Source organism: Chrysemys picta, chromosome 18 (genome assembly GCF_011386835.1).
Source record: "Chrysemys picta bellii isolate R12L10 chromosome 18, ASM1138683v2, whole genome shotgun sequence".
Lineage (NCBI taxonomy): Eukaryota > Metazoa > Chordata > Testudines > Emydidae > Chrysemys > Chrysemys picta.
In genome coordinates, this window is record NC_088808.1 from 24,353,970 (window position 1) to 24,373,163 (window position 19,194).

Genomic DNA, 19,194 nt, shown 5'->3' on the forward strand with positions numbered 1-19,194 from the left:
AAATGCAAGGTGGAACAGATTGCTTAGCATAAGTAGTTAGCGTATATTCTAAGGGACCATTCAAGGCAGAGTGGACCATTAACATCTCTGCAGTCATAGGACAGAAAGAGGGGGTTAGTGGGTTACAGATTGTTGTAATAAGCCATAAATAAAAGATATTACCTCAACCATCTCGTCTCTGTAATATTGTGGGAATGACACAGCTACAACTACATTGCATATAATAAAATATGGGTAATAGTTCAGGATTTGTTGTTAATTTTTCAAGAATTCTGTGCTTTAGCAGTATGCACTTAATTGCTTTTAATTTTGTTTCCATAGCAAGCAAAAACTAAGAGGACTGTAGAGAATAAAAACTAATTAAATTAATATTATTGTCAGAAATTAACATTGTATCAGTGTTTGCAAACTGTTTTTCCCAGATGAAAGGCTTACAGTTTCCCTTTTCCCGCTACTTACCTATTCATCCTCTCCCCTGCTTGGAATCCTTCCAACCTGTGTGGCTTAATTTATCTCTTTCCAGTCATCCTATTACATGGTCAGTCCAGTAATTTGAGCTACTTGTTTTCAGCAACTATTCGTTTTAGAAAATATTGTATTTTGTGTCACAGGCCCATGTTGCAGAGGTGACATTTATACCCTCTTTCTTTCTCCCAAGGACCATATGCACTGACTTAGCCAGCAGAATATGCAAATCTGTTCTCCTTTCCATGGGAAATAGGAAACCATTCATTATTTCTAGCCCTTATAATGTTCGCCGTCATTAAAATTTGAGTGTGGCAGGATTGTTCTTTCTGGAGTTCAGAAACCACGTAGTTACCTATCTCTCTCTAACCTGCCAAGGCCTCTGATGGAAGCAGCTCCAGAGAAGATCTCTCATCCCAGTTACTTAGAAGAAATGAACAAATACGAAAACTGGAGGCCAAACTGTCTGGTATGTTTCCTGGGGATGTAAATGATAACTTACAACCTTTCAGTGCTGGGAAATATTTTCCTTCACACTTATTTTGTTTATTTACAAAAGGAATTTTTTTTGCTGTCTAGCTAACTTTCTACTTAATCCATTTATACTAAGCCTGTTGGTCAGCATCTGAGAGCTGTACAATACAGTCAATACAAAATCCATACAGAGTGTTCAAATAAAGATTTGACTTCCTGTCTTCCTGCTGTTCTCTTGGCACATCTGTGGGATCTTCCCGAATGTTCAGTATAGTTTTCTCTGTCCCCATGCTCCAACCAGAACACTTCTTTTTGGATGTGAGGGCTTTGGAGCAGAGCCCGGAGCTGGAGTGCAGAGCAGCTTCAGAGCAGTGGAGCTGCAGGTTTTTGCCTGGAGCTGGAGCGGAGCCGGAGCACAGCTCCAAAGCCCTGGATGTCAACCCTCCAGGCCCCAGTTTGATTTCAAATTTACTATTTCAGTAGCATCCAGAGACCCTAGTTAGGGTCAGGGCTCCGTGGTGTTCAGCACTGAACAGTACTTAAGATGACATAGTCTCTGCCCGGAAAGAGCTAATGGTCTAAAAAGACCTGCCTCCCAAAAAAGGGAAGGGTGGGGGCCTGGATCTTGATGCATCTTAAACTGGACAGAAATGGCCCTTGGAGACTGTCCCTGTAATGGGGGCCTCCCTGGCTGGCATACAGCTGGCAAAGGGGCCCTGTGCTGACTCCGCTCCCTGTCCTGGGTGTAGGGACTAGATTGGGGCATTGCTAGAGTGCACTATGTCCTCTGCTATTTTCTGCTTCCCGGGGCTCATAGGGCGGTCACGGGAAACAAATCATAACTTGGAGCAGCCTCAAGGTTGTTCTAACTTGAACTGGGGGCTGGGCAGGCCCCTGCTCAGCTCTCGAATATGGGAAGTGCAAAGGAGGCCTATGGTGCAACTGGAATTGTTAAGTGCTCACCTATTCCTAAGGGATAATCCCTAAGTATTGTTAGGGGCATTTGAGGTCTCAATGCTTAGCTGCCATAGAGACAGGAGTCTTACAAATACCTGAAACTTTGACCAGACTCCAAGATCTGTAAACAAATCCTCCTGTGGGCTTCTAAATATACTTGTTCCAGGTACCTTCTTCCTTTAATCTGGCCTGTTAATCATATCTGCTCAAAAAATGGCTGAATTATACATTCACTGCCTCTTCTGCATCATCAAGACCTGGATTTTAAAGGTAAGAGTGTGATGCTGTTGGCTAAGCAAGGGAGCTGGCCAAAATATTGCTATTGTAAGGTGTAATATGGAACAGGGAAATCAACTGCTTTTGGATTTCGCCGACCCTCCTTCCCTTTATCTCATTGGGGCAATTGTTCACAAGCAGAAGTCAAACCAAATCATTGTGCTTGTCACCACATTCTACTGTAGCCAATGTTCCCATTTTTGTGCCAGATTTAGTGCCTTTTCCCTGTTGTTAGTGTAATTAGGCCCTTCTGTTTGTACCGACCATTTACTCCATGGATGGTGTGTGGCAGAATTATTTGCTTGTGGTGGTCATTGTTAAGGTCAGCCTAGTTTTCCTTAACAGGAATGATTTTCTAGTTAAGAAAATCATTGTCACTTTCCACTCATATTTTTTTTTTTAATTTCTTTCCCTAATGTCTGTCCATTCCTCGTCTGTACTTCTCCCTCCTCATCCAAGATTATGCTGAACAGGTCCGAAACTTGCAGAAGATAAAAGAGAAGCTTGAAATTGCATTAGAAAAGCATCAGGATTGTACGTACTTTTATTTTCTTTCCTTTTTTCTTTTTTAATTTAAAACTGTTCTGCCTTGAATGCAGATGGAGTGTAAAAAGCTGTATAGTTAAAAATGTTTCTCTTCATATTGCGTACATATTGGTTGTAAAAATAGCACAACTTTCTGCTTGATTTACAGTGAACAAAGCAGCTGTGGTTTGTTTGCAGTTATTCTGACAGTTGCCAGCAAGCTCTTTTGCTGAACTTATGACAGGCATTTTAAAAAAAATCTACAGCATTATTGCAGTCCAGATGGGGCCCTGCTGAAATCTTTGTTTGTGGTAGCACTCATAGTGCTAGGCATTGTGTGAACGTAAAGGGAGGCCTGACCATCTTGATAGTGGTAGTTCTAAATTTTAGTGTGACCTACAATATTTACAGAAGTAAATACACAGTGTTGGCATTTGCATATCGTGACTTTTTAACTAGTGATTCTCTGACAGCTTCCATGAAGAAATTTCAGGAGCAGAATGAGGCTTACCAGGCCAACAGAGCAAAGATGGCTGAAGGAATGGCTTTGGCATTAGAAAAAAAGGACCAGGTAATAAACACAAGGTTGACACAATGAAACAATTGACTGATAGTGGGAGGCTTCTGAGTACAATGATCTTGGCATAGTCAACATGTTGTAGTACTAGAGAATCACTGCTGAGATGCAGGATTTGTTTGCCTTGATTTATTCTTATCTGGGTGGAGGGAAAGGAAGAGGGATAAGGTGCAAGGGTCAGTGTTGCTGACAGTTCATTCTGAGACAACGTGCATAGCTCGCTCTTTTTTCTTTAAAAGAGCTCATGAAAGTCTCCAATGTGAACTCAAATTCACATTTGCTGTCTAGGTACAACTCTGTTGTCACATAATTAAAATGTCTATAGATCAGTCGTTCTCAACCCGTGGGCTGCTTGCAGCCCAATCAGCTCAGAGCTGCAGCCTATGTGACATCCTCAGGGTCATACAGGTAGCATAAATACTGTGTGAACGTGGCCCACATAACACAGAGGGAGCTGCATATGCAGCCCACAAGGGTAAGTATGTTGAGACCCACTGCTGTAGATGATGCATTTTTGTTTGCGCAGGGCAGATATGCTGTCGTGTCATAAATGAACCTGTCATAGGCTTTACTGGTATATTAAAATCCTCTCTGGTTACTTTTACTCATTCTATTTGATAACAATTATCCTAATTTAATACCTTCAGTCACATTTATTGTTGCATTTCAAAGTTGGTGCTTAGATTTTTATTTGCCCTCTTTTTTTCTGTCCTTCTCTCCTCCCCTTTGCAGGAATGGAGGGAGAAGTTGGTTCATCTTGAAAAGGCAAGTCTCCTTTGATACCTCTCTGTTAAATGTAGGCCTATGCACATACTGGGACTTGGCAAAGAAAAGTTTATACAGAAAATGTAATTATCGAGAGTATCTGATTCCTTGTTCTCTGGCTGAGACCTGATATTCATGTTTCATTCTCCACTTCATCACCCCGGAAGTTAAACTGGAACTAGTTTTGGAGAGGGAAATAACCAAACACAGACTTCAGACACAAGCAAGAGATGAGAGATTGGCACGCCAGCCAGCATAGATGTAAAAGCTCAGCCTTTACCCAGATTGCTCGTGTCTCGTTAGCAGAGTGTTGAGATAGCACTTACATTTCTTGCTTTATGCTTTCAAGTATTAGTAAATTAATCCCTTGCATTGCTGCCGAGGTATTATCATCCCTATTTTACAGAGGGGGACAGAGAGATGTGAGTGCTTAAGGTCTCGAAGCTATTCCTTTCAGAGCCAATGTGAGAGCTCTGTGGTCTGATCCCGAGGTTGGGAGTCAGGTACTCCAAAATCACACTGCATGCCAGGAAGTGATTTAATCTCTTATCCCTCTGTGGTTTGAGGGAGAACAGAGTGGTTCTGGGGTGAGGAAGATCTTTATGTGCAAGCTGATGATATATTTATAAAAAAAAAGTAAAATCTTGTTTTCAGACTATAAACTTGTTAGGACAGTGACCATGTCTTCATGCCTGTGTGTGAAGCATTTAGTGCTCTGTTGGCACTGTATAAACAAAACCCTCACTAGCGTAGACTATGTAGTGGCACTTGCAAGCGCTCCCTCTTCCTTTGCTGTCTGCCGTTGATGCTCATTTCCTGCCATGAATATTATATGCATTTGCTATGGCAACTGCTGAACAGAGTGCTGCGGGATGAGCTTTATTACCGCTCCCCTTATTCTTCTGTGTAGCATTGACTTGGTGAGATTTGTTAAGAGCCTTTCTAGCCTTGTCACCAAAGTAGCTGGTGAGCACTGTAATGACTATAGACCAGAGCTTTATTCGCATAAGGGAATTGACATCTGGCTGGAGAAAAATCCTATTGGCTCACAGCCACGGATGCCTGCAAATGAAATAAGTGTAATGGCAATACCCGTTTAGATCACCTACCCCACTGGGGATTTGACATGAAGCACTTCGCTCCCAGAGCGTAGCTTGGCTCTAAAAAGAGGAGCAGTTTTAGCCAAGAGCTGTAGCTATGAGTGCAGCCAGGGTTGTATTGTAAAGTTATTGTCCAAAAATAGGTGTATGTTGACTTCAATCTTGTGTTGTCAGCGTCATAGCAGAAATTAGTTCCACTTCAGTAATATTTTTTAAAAAGGATTTCATTCTTGCTGTCGTTGTTCCAGCTGTCCAACTCAGTCTCTGCTCCAGGCATCTTTTACCACAGAAGCATTAAACGGATGTTTAGATTTACTGTCAAGTGTTTCAAGTATTAATTGCCTATTATGGCATGCTTGAATGGTGGGTGTAAAGAACTTCCTATATAATTTCTTCTTAAATAAGTTATTTTTGTCTTGTTCACAGCACAGTCCTGAAAGTTTCCAAAGTTCAGTAATGCAACCTGTGTTGCTTACTGAGACGTGCATTCTGAAAATACATGTGTAAGAAGTCTGTTATTTATATAGCACCATCAGAGTGCATGGTGATTTGCAGTTATAAACATAAAACAAGATCCTGTTCCCAAGAAGCTTAATTTAATACATTGCTGACCTGAAATTGAGTGGCAGACATTTTGGATTCCTTGTTTAATTTTGGTGCTTGTTTAACAGGAAAAAGAGATGCTTTCGGCTCAGTTACAAGAAATGAGGGAGCAGAGTTTAAATCTTTTCCAAAAGAGAGATGAAATTGATGAACTGGAGGGCTTTCAACAGCAGGAACTGGCCAAAGTCAAACACATGGTGAGATTATTTTGTAGTCTCTTGTTTTTGGTGCTCAAATATATACTACTTGGTGACTTCACATTAAGGCTTTGTCTGCACTACCCACCTTTTAGCGACACCACTGTGCTGCTACAGGTAGCAGCAGTGTAGCTGCTGTTTGTCAGCTGGAGAGAGCTCTCCCGCTGACCAACAAAACAAAAACTTCCACCCCCAACGAGCACCAGCAGCTTTGTCAGCAGGAGAGCGCGCAACAAGGTTAGTCATGTGCTCAAAAAGGTTAATCACACAATCAGTTGCACTGTTAAACAATAATAGTATGCCATTTATATAAATATTTTTGAATCTTTTCTGCATTTTCAAATATATTGCTTTCAATTACAACACAGAATACAAAGTGTACCGTGCTCACTTTATTTTTGATTACAAATATTTGCACTGTAAGAAAACAAAAGAAATAGTATTTTTCAATTCACCTCATACAAGTACTGTAGTGCAATCTCTTTATCATGAAAGTGCAACTTAAAAATGTAGATGTTTTGTTACATAACTGCACTCAAAAACAAAACAATGTAAAACTTTAGAGCTTACAAGTCCAATCAGTCCTGCTTCTTGTTCAGCCAACCACTCGGACACTTTACAGGAAATACATTTACAGGAGATAATGCTGCCCGCTTCTTGTTTATAATGTCACTTGAAAGTAAGAACAGGCAGTCGTATGGCACTGTTGTAGCTGACGTTGCAAGATATTTACATGCCAGATGCGCTAAAGATTAACATGTCCCTTCATGCTTCAGCCACCATTCCAGAGGACATGTGTCCATACTGATGATGAGTTCTGCTTGATAACGATGCAAAGCTGTGTGGACAGACACATGTTCATTTTCATTATCTGAGTCAGGTGCCACCAGCAGAAGGTTGATTTTCTATTTTGGTGATTTGGGTTCTGTAGTTTCCGTGTCAGAGTGTTGCTCTTTTAAGACTTCTGAAAGCATGCTCCACACCTCGTCCCTCTCAAATTTTGGAAGGCACTTTGGATTCTTATACTTTGGGTTGAGTGCTGTAGCTAGCTTTAGAAATTTCACATTGGTACTTTCTTTGCATTTTGTCAAATTTGCAGTGAAAGTGTTCTTAAAACAAACATGTGCTTGGATCATCATCCGAGACTGCTATAACATGAAATATATGGCAGAATGCGGGTAAAACAGAGCAGGGGACATACAATTCTCCCTCAAGGAGTTCAGTCACAAAGTTAATTAACACATTATTTTTTTTAACGAGCGTCATCAGCATGGATGCATGTCCTGTGGAATGATAGCCAAAGCATGAAGAGGCATATGAATCTTTAGCATATCTGGCACGTAAATTTTTTGCGAACTGGGCTCCCACAGTGCCATGCGAATGCCTGTTCTCACTTTCAGGTGACATTGTAAACAAGAAGCAGGCAGCATTATCTCCTGTAAATGTATCTCCTGTAAATTGTCTGAGTGGTTGGCTGAACAAGAAGTAGGACTGAGTGGACTTGTAGGCTCTGAAGTTTTACATGGTTTTGTTTTTGAGTGCAATTATGTAACACAACAAAATATCTACGTTTGTTAGTTGCACGTCCATGACCGAGATAGCACTACCGTACTTGTATGAGGTGAATTGAAAAATAGTATTTATTTTATCATTTTTACAGTGCAAATATTTGTAATGAAATATAAAGTGAGTACTGTACATCTTGTATTCTGTGTTGTAATTGAAGTCGATATATTTGAAAATGTAGAAAAACATCAAAAATATTTAATGAATTTCAATTAGTATTCTGTTGTTTAACAGTGCGATTAAAACTGCAATTAATCAACACCCCTATTCAAAAATTTACAACTGAACATTGATTTACTACAGCTTTGAAACTTTACTATGCGGAAGAAAAATGCTGCTTTTAACCACCTTAATTTAAATGAAACAAGCACAGAAAGCTTCTTTTTTTTTTTAAACTTTCCCTTTAGTTAGTTAGTATTTTACCTTTAACTCAGTACTGTATTGTATCTACGTTTTGGTTTTGGTCTCTGCTGACTGCATGTTACCAGCTCCAAATGAGGGTTGTGGTTGACTGGTCAGTTTGTAACTCTGAGGTTCACCTGTATGTTAATTCACTGACAATTGGAGTCTTTACAGTATGTGTCTGCATGCAGTGTCATGTAAACTCCCAGCTGACACTGAATTTTCAGCCTTCTCTGTGTAAAATTTAATCTAATTTAGCTTATAACTTTGATAAAGGCAGCAAGACCCCTCCTTCAGAAGCCTTTATTAATTGTATCAGTTCATCTTTGTCAAAGATAATGTTCTAATGTTCAGCTTTTGAAAAAGGAAGAGTCTCTAAGCAGAGCAGAACAGGAGCGAGAGGCATGCAGTCGGGAACTAACCCATGCTAAACAAGAGCTGCAGGTCACAAGCAACTTGTCATCGCTTCTGAGCAATGAAGTGGAAGAGTTGCGGCAGCAGCACTCGGAGCTGGAAGCACAGAGGTGCGTATATGGTTGGGTAAAGGAGTCTGTCAGCAATATCTAGATATTCTGATGTATTTCCCACTTGGCTCTAGCTCCCCTTGAAGAGCCTGCATGTGCAGTAGGCTCGATGCTTAGTCGGTACTTGCATACTAGCATGTGACAGGGAGTACACTATTTATTTACTAAAATTACCCTTTTACAGTCAAATTGAAACTCTGGTTTGTTTGTATGCAACCCGGATCACTTAGCAGAGTTCTCTGTGCTCAGTCACTACCATTCTTCCGCCTGGTTATGAGTGCTGGAGTATGCAGTAACTAACTTGTAAGCTCCTGTGAATGATTAGTGCCAGGCCAAAATGGCTGTTCTTAAGATTAGAAAAAAATCATAGGTTTCGTAGTCTAGCCTCCTTCCCTTGGCAGATGCATTCTACTTGCTGGCACATTGAGTTACTGTTTTTCTTTCTGTGAAGGGATGAACTAGTGGCAGCTGAGGTGAATGCAGAAAATAAGATCACTGCCCTGGAGCAGAGAGGACAAGAGCTACAAACCTTCATTCAGCATCTTTCGGCAGACTTGCAAAACGTAAGTTGAGATAATTGGAGTCTGATACCTTCCTTTCTGTCAGTTAATGCGACAGTTCAAACTGGACCTTCACTGAAATGTTTCCGTTTGCATTCGCTTTGTGTAACCTGAGTTTAGAATCAAACACCATTTTCCTATATGCCGTAGGCTCGAGTTGCTGCCTCTGGTTGTGAGAAGAGATTGGAAACTTTACAGATAGAGCATGAATCTCTCAAACTGGAATATGAACAACACAAGCTAAAGGTGAAAATGTGGGGACTTTTGGTCTGACCCAGTATGGCTGTTCTTATGTGTGTGATCGGAGGGTACTCAGAAGTTGGTTGGGTTTTAGTGTTCTCAAGCTCTTAGACCTGAGATTGTTTGTATTTAATCAGTCTGAATGGCATGAATGCAGTGCAACGTGGCTTCTGAATTGTTTAAGCAGAGATTTTTATATTAACTTCCTCAGTTGAATTATGAACCAGGCATGTGACTTGCTACTGGCAGGTAAAAACACCCAAAGCTAGTAAATGTAATCTTGGAGCAAGACTTAATTTTTTGTAAGTACCTTTATAGCAAGTTTCAGCCCTATTTAGGACTATCACCAGGAGAGTTGTAAATGCCTGGAAAGTGGGGTAAACGTGTGAGAATTGCCAGCCATGATACCCCCACTGGCAATCTTGTGAATAAATTCAAGAAGTTTGGATAATGGAGCTTTGCTATCTGTGGACAATATGTTAACAAATTGGGGAAGCACCGAGGGAAGGGAATCGTGTAATGAAATTAGGTATCAGAGAAGTCTCTGGCAATAGTCATACTAAATCCAAAGTATTAGTATCAAAGACCACAAGAAAATCTAGCTTCTGTTGGGCATACAACTCAGTAAGTTAATTATGGGTCCATACTGCATAATTTTTCCAGATGGGAGGGAATAAAATTGCAGACCTCTACTGGGAAGGCTGAATGGACCGAGCAAATAACATGGATTGGTAGAATTGCAATAGTTAAAATGACCTTTTCTCTTCCAGATTGAAATAAAAATGTAAACACTTCCTATAGAAATCCCAACTCAAGATATTAAAATACATTCTCTATTTTATGCTTTATTTGGGACAGTACGTTTTATATAGGCCTAACAAATAAAGTAATTAATTGAAATACAAATTATGTAGGCCAGTATTGAATGAATGGGTGGATTCAGTGAAGCTTCAGAAATGGAAGCCACAACCCCGAGAAAGGGAATAATCTAACCATCTACCTCGCTTCATTTGAATTTGTATATATTTAATGTTGTATGGATCTGTCTGCACTGCAAAAAAAAAAAAAAAAAAAGACCCATGGCAGCAAGTCTTAGAGCCTGGGTTAACTCACGTGGGCTCATGTTATGGGGCTAACATTCCAGTGTAGATGTTTACGCTCAGGCTTGAGCCCAGGTTCTGAGACCTACCCCCTTGCTGGGTTTTAGAGCCAGAGTCTCAATGTCTACACTATTATTTGCAGCCCTGTAGCACGAGCCCCATGTGCTTAAGCTGGTTAACCTGGACTCTGAGACTCGCTGCAGTGGGTCTTCCCTTCCTTCCCCTCTTCTCCCTCCCCGCCCCCCATCCTAAACATACCCTAAGATAACATAGATTGGCTTTCATTAAAGAGAATTTCTTTTTGATGTGTGTTTGAGGGGGTGGGTGGGTTCCCCCCAAGTGAAATCACTATGTACTATGAGCTTGGCTATAAAGATTACACTGGCTTTTTGTTCCAACAGATGACTGTTGAAGTTGATGAGAAAAATAAACTCATTGAACATCTGCAGGAAAAAGTGTCTTCCCTAGAAAAGAGACTAGAAGGGAATTTTTCAGGGGATGAACATGTGTGGGAGCTACTCAAGGAGGTAACGTTTTTAGACTGCTTTAAATCCCTTGAACTGTGACTATTACTGTATCTGTCATGTAATGGAAGAAATATCTAATATCCTGCATATGCTTCTGTTCCTGCAGTGTGTATTTGCACTCTGCTCCTGCTGGGTGGAATCTTAGACCTTCTCAAGTGTGTTCATGATCATGTCTGTAGTGAGGGTAGCACACCGAGGTTGCAAGCCGTAATACCAGTAACCAAAGAGTTAACATTTAATGTATATTCCTCCTCTTCTGTGCTCTGGTTGCTAAATGGGCTTGCAAAGCACATGGGAAAGAACTCTGGGCACTCTTAAGCAAAGTCCAAACCATCCATTGTATCCACCGAGCTAAGACCCAGGCACTGATGAGAAATAGCTGTAAGTTGAGAGAGCACAGAGGGGAACTGCGCACGGCCAATATCTCCCGTTACTTCCTGACCCTGTTCCGCAGCACTGATATACCATATTGTTTCTGAACAAAGGCAGGTTTCCCCAGCCTAGGACGGGGACGCTTGCTTTTCCCTGGTAGCACTCGCCTGCAGTGCCCAGCACCCTAGCCTGGTGCAGCTAGTAAATGAACCTGGCTTAAATAAATCCAAGTCCAGTTTGAAAGCTACTTGTAGAGGCAGCACAATGTCCTCTTAGAGTAAATGCTACAGCTAGTAAATCTTTTACCCTTTGCATGTGTGTTCTGCAATGTCCCAGCAGAGTGGCTCTGAAGGGCAGTAGAGGAGGTATTTCTGGTGCAGCATTGTAGTTTCTCTGACTCCCTGAAGTTGGTCACAGATGCTGATTACATCCTCAGCTTGGACTTCAGTCAAGCATCTCCACGTCTCCCATTTTCAGTACAAATGCTGTGCAGTAGTGGTCAGTAGCTTCACTCAGTGTCAGCTCCTAGGTGCAAAGGTGTGTTACAAGTCCTAGTAACTGCTGTTTGGATTCTGGCCATCATGCCTTCACCTTAAAAACAGTTTTCAGAGATTAAACTTAGGAGTCCCCCTGTATGATCTGTGATGATGTGCCACAAGTACTCCTGTTCTTTTTGTGATGATGTGTTAATCTTCAGAAAACTGCTCTGGAGCAGAAACTGGATGACACCAGACAGCAGCTATTGACAGCTAGAACCAATCATGCTGAGACTGTGAACCTACTGGAAACCCAGGTATTTCCTCCTCCTTCACCAGTGCACTCAGTGGGGTTGGCACTTTTGGCCATCTGGAGGGATTAGGAGTGTTTTAGTATCCAGAGAATTTTATTTAAAACCCAATACCAATTGCCAACCTTTCAGTCTTTTTTTCAGAAGATTTGAGACTGAATATAACATTGAGCTTTTAAAGGAAACCTTATCTCACCAAATCCACTTAGCAGTGTGTCTGTTTTAACTAGAGATTTTGTGTGGCATATATAGCCCTGGTTTCATACCAGCCCTGGTTTCATACCAACCCTTCTGTCACAGGGTGACACTGGCCTTTTAGAGACAAGAGGCCAGTTGAACACCTCCTCCCCACCCCCCAGTTTTGATAAAAGATGGCACCTAGCCCTAGACCCTTCTAGGTCCCTGAAGGAAGATGGGAAGGGGCCTGTGAGCGCCTCCTTCCCACAGGGGAGAGAGCAGTCGAGAGTTGTCTGAAGGAAAGAGCTTCAGGAAACCAGAAGGAGAGCAGTAACGGTGAGCTGCAGGTGATGCGTTCTGAGGAAAACCGTTGAAGGACTGACTGGAGCTGGGGAACCGTGCCACAGTTCAGGAAGGCTTGTACAGTAGTCCCTAGGAAGAGCGCAAGAACCAGAGTGGTCAGCATAAGCCTGGCCCAGAAGCAAGAGGCTAACTCTGGAGGGTGGCCCCGAGGAGCCGGCAAGGAAGCCTGGGGAGTGTAACGCTGCAGTGAGCACTGTGGTGGGCTGTGGAAAGTGCCCAGGAAAAAGGGGTTGGTCCTGGAGGGAGGTTCCCCTGAGCAGGGGTGGGGCTGACTCTGGGCTCCAGGAAGAGACTTGTGGGAGAAAAGTGCGTCTTGAAACTCTTGGAAACGGAGGCCCTGGAATGGGGATAACAGAGTTCTGACAGAGTGGTTAATGGCAACCAGTGACCTTTCACTGGGATCAAAGAGCTCTTGTATTGTAACCAAGTTTTACTTTCGGGGTTGGGAGGAACTGTTTTTACTACCAGGTACCTGTGGACTTGGCATTTTATATGAATAAGCGTTTGAATTTGTCATTGAGACAACATTCCTTTGCATGGATGAATAAAGGACAGACGAAGCAGGTGCACTTGTCATGCCACAGCCAGCCGCTGGAGGGTGCTGGCGGCAGGGGCCATGGCATGACATATTCCCTTATCTAATTTATTTACATTTCGATTCCTATTTCTAGGTCACTAAACTGAACAGCAAAGTAACTGAAGCACAGGGATTGCTCTGTGAGAGAGACGAGTTTCTGAAGAATTTTAAAGAAAGCAACATGTGCCAGGTAGGCCCTTTCCTGAAAGGTGTCGTCTAAGGATTTCTGTGTTTAGCCTCCTCTGCTACTTCCTTTCCTACCCCATATTACTATTTTGTGTGCTGCTCTCCAGTAATATCGATCTTTATGGACAAGGGAGTAACTCACTCTCCTGTTTTAGCTGAAAGAACTTGACCAAGCTCTACAGCTCGCTAACGGGGCGCTAGACAGGAGCAAAGAAGAAATCGGTGAGAGGGATCTACAGATCCAAAAGCTGGTGAGAATCCTCTAATCACTCAGGCGACTCCTGCTAAAGCGTCTCCACCATTTTCCGTTTCATTATTGATAAGGCTGCAGTTGTCAGAATTCTTCCTGCTAATACTGCAGCAATGGCTCCAAGATGAGTAAATGTATTTGTATGTGAGGGTAGGCGCCCGATCACCACAGAAATAAAGCATAGCATTGCCATTCGTTGGCGATAAGAATGGGAATAAGCAGTATGAAGTTATGCCTGACTCTGGCTGCAAGCTCCACGTACTCTGCCCTCCAGTAACCATAGGGTTAATACAGTGTTAACTTACAGTAATGTTTTTTCCTGAAGCAAACAGATCTAGAGGCTGAGAGCAGCAAGTTACAACAGCATATCTCAACGGTAAAGCATCAGTGCGCAGAACGGGTTAGCAGGCTGGAGGCTCAAATAGCTGCCCTTGAAACAGCTCGAGAGTTTGATAAAACAACTTCCCAACATAAGATAGTAAGTATAGAAACTGTTCTGTAGAGGGATATTGAGTCCTCAGATGCTGCCTCTGGCATCACCTGTAACCCTTCTGTGTATTGTCTGAAAATACTAAATTCATATGTAACTGCATGTTCAAAGCTGTTCATACTGTGGTGGTTTGAAATTGAGGGTGAAGATCTTTCTCCAAGCAACAACGTTCAGAGGCACTGAATATGCATAAAGCAACATCTCTTTGGGGGTGGGGTTGTGGATCTTTACTTGTACTGTAAATGTCAACACACTGGTTCTTGGCACACAAGATATTTCCATTTTACAGAGCCAGTTGGAACAGGAAAATGAAGATTTTAATGAAAGCAGACAAGAATATGAAAGTTCTTTAAAGAAACAAGAGTCTGAACTGGAAAGACTAAAGGTATGGGCCTAACTCTGTTGATGACTATGCTTAAGTAAAGAACTAAGTTTGAGAAACAGCTAATGGCAAACTGTACCCTCTTGTCCATACTTAAAGCTCATTAGGTTCAGATCATGGTTAATTACTGCCATACACCTTCCTTTTTGGAATTAAAATACCTACACAATACAAACCATTCAAGATTCATTACAAATGGCTGGTACTTTCTTGACACACAATGCTTAGGTTTTACTAAATACTGGCATAAACAGTACATTCCAGGACTTAAAGGGATCCTGTCAAGTAAGAATAGCTTTGAAATCCGCTGAGGAAGAAAAGCACTAATAAAAGCACAGAATATCATCAGCAATACATCATTTCATTCCTTTAACAGCTATTGCTGTCTAAATTAGAGGACTACTAAATAAAACACTGTTCAGTCATTTAAAGCCTCAGCCTTCTCTCCTTTAAGATTATAATCTCCTAGAAAGCTCTCAACATTCTAAATATCAGCCCTCTGGTGTGTGATGTAGAATTTAAGACTTGGCCACTGGAGGGAGTCATTTCCTTGTTAGTGTCTTTTAAATTGGAAAAAGCAAAAGTGAAAGTGGCAGGTATGAAGCCTTTCATGTGGTGGTCAGGTTTGACTTTGCATACCAGAACTATTCACCTGTCAACAGTGCCAATGCAAAAATGGTGCCAGTATCAATCCTCTTGTCCACATATATTTTAAAAAGAATCCCAAACCACTACAGCCAATGCTTGGGGATCACTCACCCATCCCTGAAATGCAGCTCTCTCTGGAGTGGGATGTGGCAACAGTTCTTCAGCAGAAGAGCAGTGAAGACTGACTGACTACTTCAATAGAAACCAAAAAAGTGTTCCATTTTAGGTAAGCTGAATGCAATTGCCTGGGTTTGTGAAAAGTTCCAAGAAATGGGCTCTCTGCCAGCCTTAAGTTAGCATTGATTTAACAAGAAGTCTGATTTGAGGGACGAGATTGTTGTCTGCTAATCACCTATACATTCCATTTGTTAATGGATTTGGATCTTAGAGTTGAGAAACCACTGGCTTTTAGTCTTGTTCCTGTGAAAGCTTCATACTGAATTTTCTCCTCTTGAGTAATTATTGAATTATCACTGGCTTGCAGAAGGAATTAAGCAGCAGAGAAACAGTCAATGTTGAAATTGCCAAAGCACTGGAAGAAACACGGAAACAAAGGGAGGAATTACAGCAGCAGGTACGTTTATTGCTTGAACCCTTGGATTGCCCTAATCCATACAGAGCAAGCTTGAACCTGATTCCGTAATTATCCCAGTAACCAGGGGCCCAAATCAGGATTAGGCCCCAAACATCCAGGAAGAGTCTCTGCCCCCAAAAGTTTCCAGTCTAAGGCCTTCCTGTTAATGCTTACACAGGAGTGTAACTTTACCCATGTGAGATGTTCCACCGATGTCAATAGAACTGTGCCTGTGCTCAAAGTTAGGTATGTGCCTAAGTGTGTGTTTGCAGGATCAGAGATTAAGGCAGGATGCAGCAGGTGGGTGTAATAAACAGTTGAAGAGGAGAGGGAGGGCTAGGTGCCAGTGATAGGAACACATGGCTTGCAGGCTAGCTGAGAGCCCAGTGCTAAGGTTCTCCATCATTTTGACAATTTTCCATAAGCATCACACTACACTTCTTGCATTCTTTTTTCTACTGGATCACAGCCTTGTTTGTGCTGTTAGAAAGTGGTCCCAAATTAACCCCAGAAATGTTTGCTGTGTTCTGACAACTTGGCATTCAAGGACCCACTGTCAAATCCAAGTTATTTTGTCTAGAAAAGTGTTCCTGGACAACATAAACCAATGCTTGTTTGTTGCTGGGAACTGTGTGTGTTGTCAGCCAAGCAATAGTGCAGGTCTCACTGAATCCAGCCTTCAGTACTACCTCTTTAGGTTTTTTTGCTCTTGGGAGTGAGTTGCAGATCTGACTCTTGAGGAATCAGTTCGATGGTCTCCAGGGTCACATAGGATGCCTAGGTTCTGGGTGGAAGTGATGCTTTCTGTTGCTTTTTACATGCCTATGTCCTGGAATGCAAACAGACAGGATTTTGAATGGGTTTGTGTTGACATATGGGATTATAAACCAAGTGTGCGGACATAGAATATTACATTATGTTTTCCTTTCCTGGATGGTGAGTATCTGCAGCTTAAATAGTGATTGAAGAACAGCAGCATATATTGCACATCCATAGCTGTTCTCTCCTAACGAAAGACTTGGTTTGCTGTAATCCAAAGTGAGCCCTGTTCTGTCCTCTGAAAAAGTGATGGTCAGAAGACTTCAGCAGTCTCAATGTGACTTCGATCAATTTTGGCCATTAGTTGTATTATTTTGCTAGGCATTGTAGTAATTAGCTGTGTAAACTAATCCGTACTCCCAGACCTCTAACCCGCATTCTGTGTGGCCTGGAACTAGTATATGTGTCTTAAAATTTTATTTGGGGGCAAAGAGGCACTGGCAGCTACAGCCAACAGCAAACTCCTCTGCTTACCCCAAGATGCATCTCAAGCAGCCAGTGAACGTACTGGAGCCAGCCCAGTAACCTGCCCTTGTTCTAGGCAATCACTGTAAACGCACAGTGGTGCTGATCAGTATTCATCCTCCTGCTTCCTAGGTCCACCCACTGCAGAGCATTTTAAGCTGCAGTCCTGTATGGGTTTAAATTGGTAATTATTTCATAGCTGCCATCTGCTGGCCATGACAGAAGTTGCAATTCCAGTGTAGAGTTCACCCAAAGCAGTATCTTTTTTTCATTGAAGTTCTCGCCTGCTTTCAAACCCTCTCTCTCTTAATGAGGGACCAGCATTGGCTGAGGTAGTGATACTCTGTAACCCTTTGGCTAAGTCGCAGAAAGATTTTGGCATATGTGGGTTCTACATATTAACTGTTCCTGTCTACCTTCTTTTGTCTGTCTTCAAGGTTACAGATCTGATCTTACTGATAAAGGAAAAGGACCAGTTGATCAATGAAAAAACTGATGTGATTCTAAAAAAAGAGGAGGAGCTAAACCAACTCAGTCAAGGTTAGACCAAAGGAGTCTCCTCATCCCAAACTGCTTCACTTTGGTAAAGTCTCTGTAGCTCAGGGATTGCTTGACTCTAGTTTCTAACAATGCTAGTATTTTTAATTGGAAAAGGTGCAGAGAAGAGCATCCAGAATGACTTGGGGTTCCAAATAGCTTCCATACGAGGAGAGTTTAAAAAGACTGGGACTGTCTTAGTAAAGAGATGACTGGGGTGGGGGATATGAGAGGTCTATAAAATCATGACTGGTGTGGAGAAAGTGAGTAAGGACGTGTTATTTACCCCTTCTCAACACAAGAACTAGGAGTCACCTGGTTAAAGCTCTGAGGCAGCTTGCATTGATGTTCAGTCCACATTGTATTTGCCTCCTGCATCACTGGAGAGGGGAAATAGGCCTGACGCTCTCCCGCTTGCCTTCCGTGCAACTCACTCTGTTTACAGAAAATTAACAGAAGCTCCATTTTCTTCTCTGGAATGGCACTAACCATGTCTGTCCTGACCAAGGTCATGAAGCTCTCGTGCTGCAAACGCACCTGTTGCAGTCTGACATAGAAGCATGCAAGAGCCAAGCGGCAGAGAGGGAAGAAACAGCAGGAAAGCAGATCAGTGCTTTGAGGTTGAAGATGCAGGAGCAGCAGGAGCAGCTGCTGGCCAGCGAGAGAAATGTGAGTGAAGTTGCAGGGCAGCTTCCTCTAGTCTTGTCAGGAAAACCAAAATGTGCAGAGACTTCAGCTCACCCTGCTGTGCCTGAAAGCAAACAAAACCTCTCCGTGGGATGTGACAGGTCACCTCATCAACCTACCTGCTGCCTTGAAACCTCGCCAGAGCTGTCTGTATCTGTCACTGTGCACTTGGCCTAGAGGAACCCAATCCCCTTCAGGTTTTTTTAAGTGTCCTCTGAAAAGCAGCACCTCCATTAGACAGCTAGAGTGTCCCTTTGGGTGTCTGTCTCGGGTAGTTTCACAAATGAGAGATTGTCCTGCCCAAACTTACCATTTAAAAACACAGTGGAGCTTTATCTTGGGCAGGGGCCCCTGGCTGCCAAAGTTGTGGTCTCTGAGATTTGCTTTGCTCTTTACCTTTGAAGGTTTTGGCATTAGAAGCAGCAAGAGCCTTTAATAAGCACTTGTATCCTCCAGAAGACAGTGAGGTGGAACAAAACGGAGAGGTGGCAGCTGCAGACATCCTTCAACTTCAGAAAGACAATAGAGACTTGGAGCAGCAAATTTCTGAGAAAAACAAGGTAACTGAAATACAGTGAAAATGGCTTTTCCCCATTTGGCTCATGTGGCTTGTATTCCCGATTTGTCAGGCCTGCAAAAAAGCATGAAACTACAGGTAATATGTGACCCTAGGTACTAATGTCCTGCCCTCCCCCTGCAAAACCTGCTGCTGCCAAAGGATTTCCTGTCCCCTCCTACCTCTGGAACAGCTTCCCACACCATGGTTCACTGCTCTGCCTTCTTTCTTTAGACCCACTTCTTCTAAGAAGCCTCATTATTAAGTGATGACAATATGCTCGGTGTTGTACAAGATATGAAGTCAAGGCAGAGCCTTCCATGGAAAGATTCGTCTAGAATACAGTCCTGGAAAGACAAGATCTATGGGGGAAGAAGTTACCTTATATTAGAATAAGGGATTAAAAAAATGTTCATTTAGTGTGTGCCTTAAGGAAGAAGTGGGGATTGACCCACTGGCTTTAAGG

At 42.3% G+C, this 19,194-nt stretch overlaps 1 protein-coding gene across 4 annotated transcripts in view; it reads left to right on the plus strand.

Moving 5' to 3' along the window:
• GOLGA1 (golgin A1) overlaps positions 1-19,194 on the plus strand; it is a 29,534-nt gene that overhangs the window by 3,586 nt on the left and 6,754 nt on the right. For 3 of the 4 annotated variants that reach the window (XM_005279407.3, XM_008172293.4, XM_042854430.2), the window contains exons 3-20: positions 844-934; positions 2,632-2,706; positions 3,171-3,268; positions 4,007-4,039; positions 5,811-5,939; positions 8,262-8,431; positions 8,883-8,994; positions 9,142-9,237; positions 10,733-10,858; positions 11,928-12,023; positions 13,229-13,324; positions 13,476-13,571; positions 13,896-14,048; positions 14,350-14,445; positions 15,575-15,664; positions 17,386-17,488; positions 17,994-18,154; positions 18,577-18,732. In XM_005279407.3, coding sequence (XP_005279464.1) covers positions 844-934; positions 2,632-2,706; positions 3,171-3,268; positions 4,007-4,039; positions 5,811-5,939; positions 8,262-8,431; positions 8,883-8,994; positions 9,142-9,237; positions 10,733-10,858; positions 11,928-12,023; positions 13,229-13,324; positions 13,476-13,571; positions 13,896-14,048; positions 14,350-14,445; positions 15,575-15,664; positions 17,386-17,488; positions 17,994-18,154; positions 18,577-18,732 — 1,977 coding nt within the window. The remainder of the gene's footprint in view (positions 1-843; positions 935-2,631; positions 2,707-3,170; positions 3,269-4,006; positions 4,040-5,810; positions 5,940-8,261; positions 8,432-8,882; positions 8,995-9,141; positions 9,238-10,732; positions 10,859-11,927; positions 12,024-13,228; positions 13,325-13,475; positions 13,572-13,895; positions 14,049-14,349; positions 14,446-15,574; positions 15,665-17,385; positions 17,489-17,993; positions 18,155-18,576; positions 18,733-19,194) is intronic. The other variant, XM_005279409.3, reaches the window with a different exon arrangement.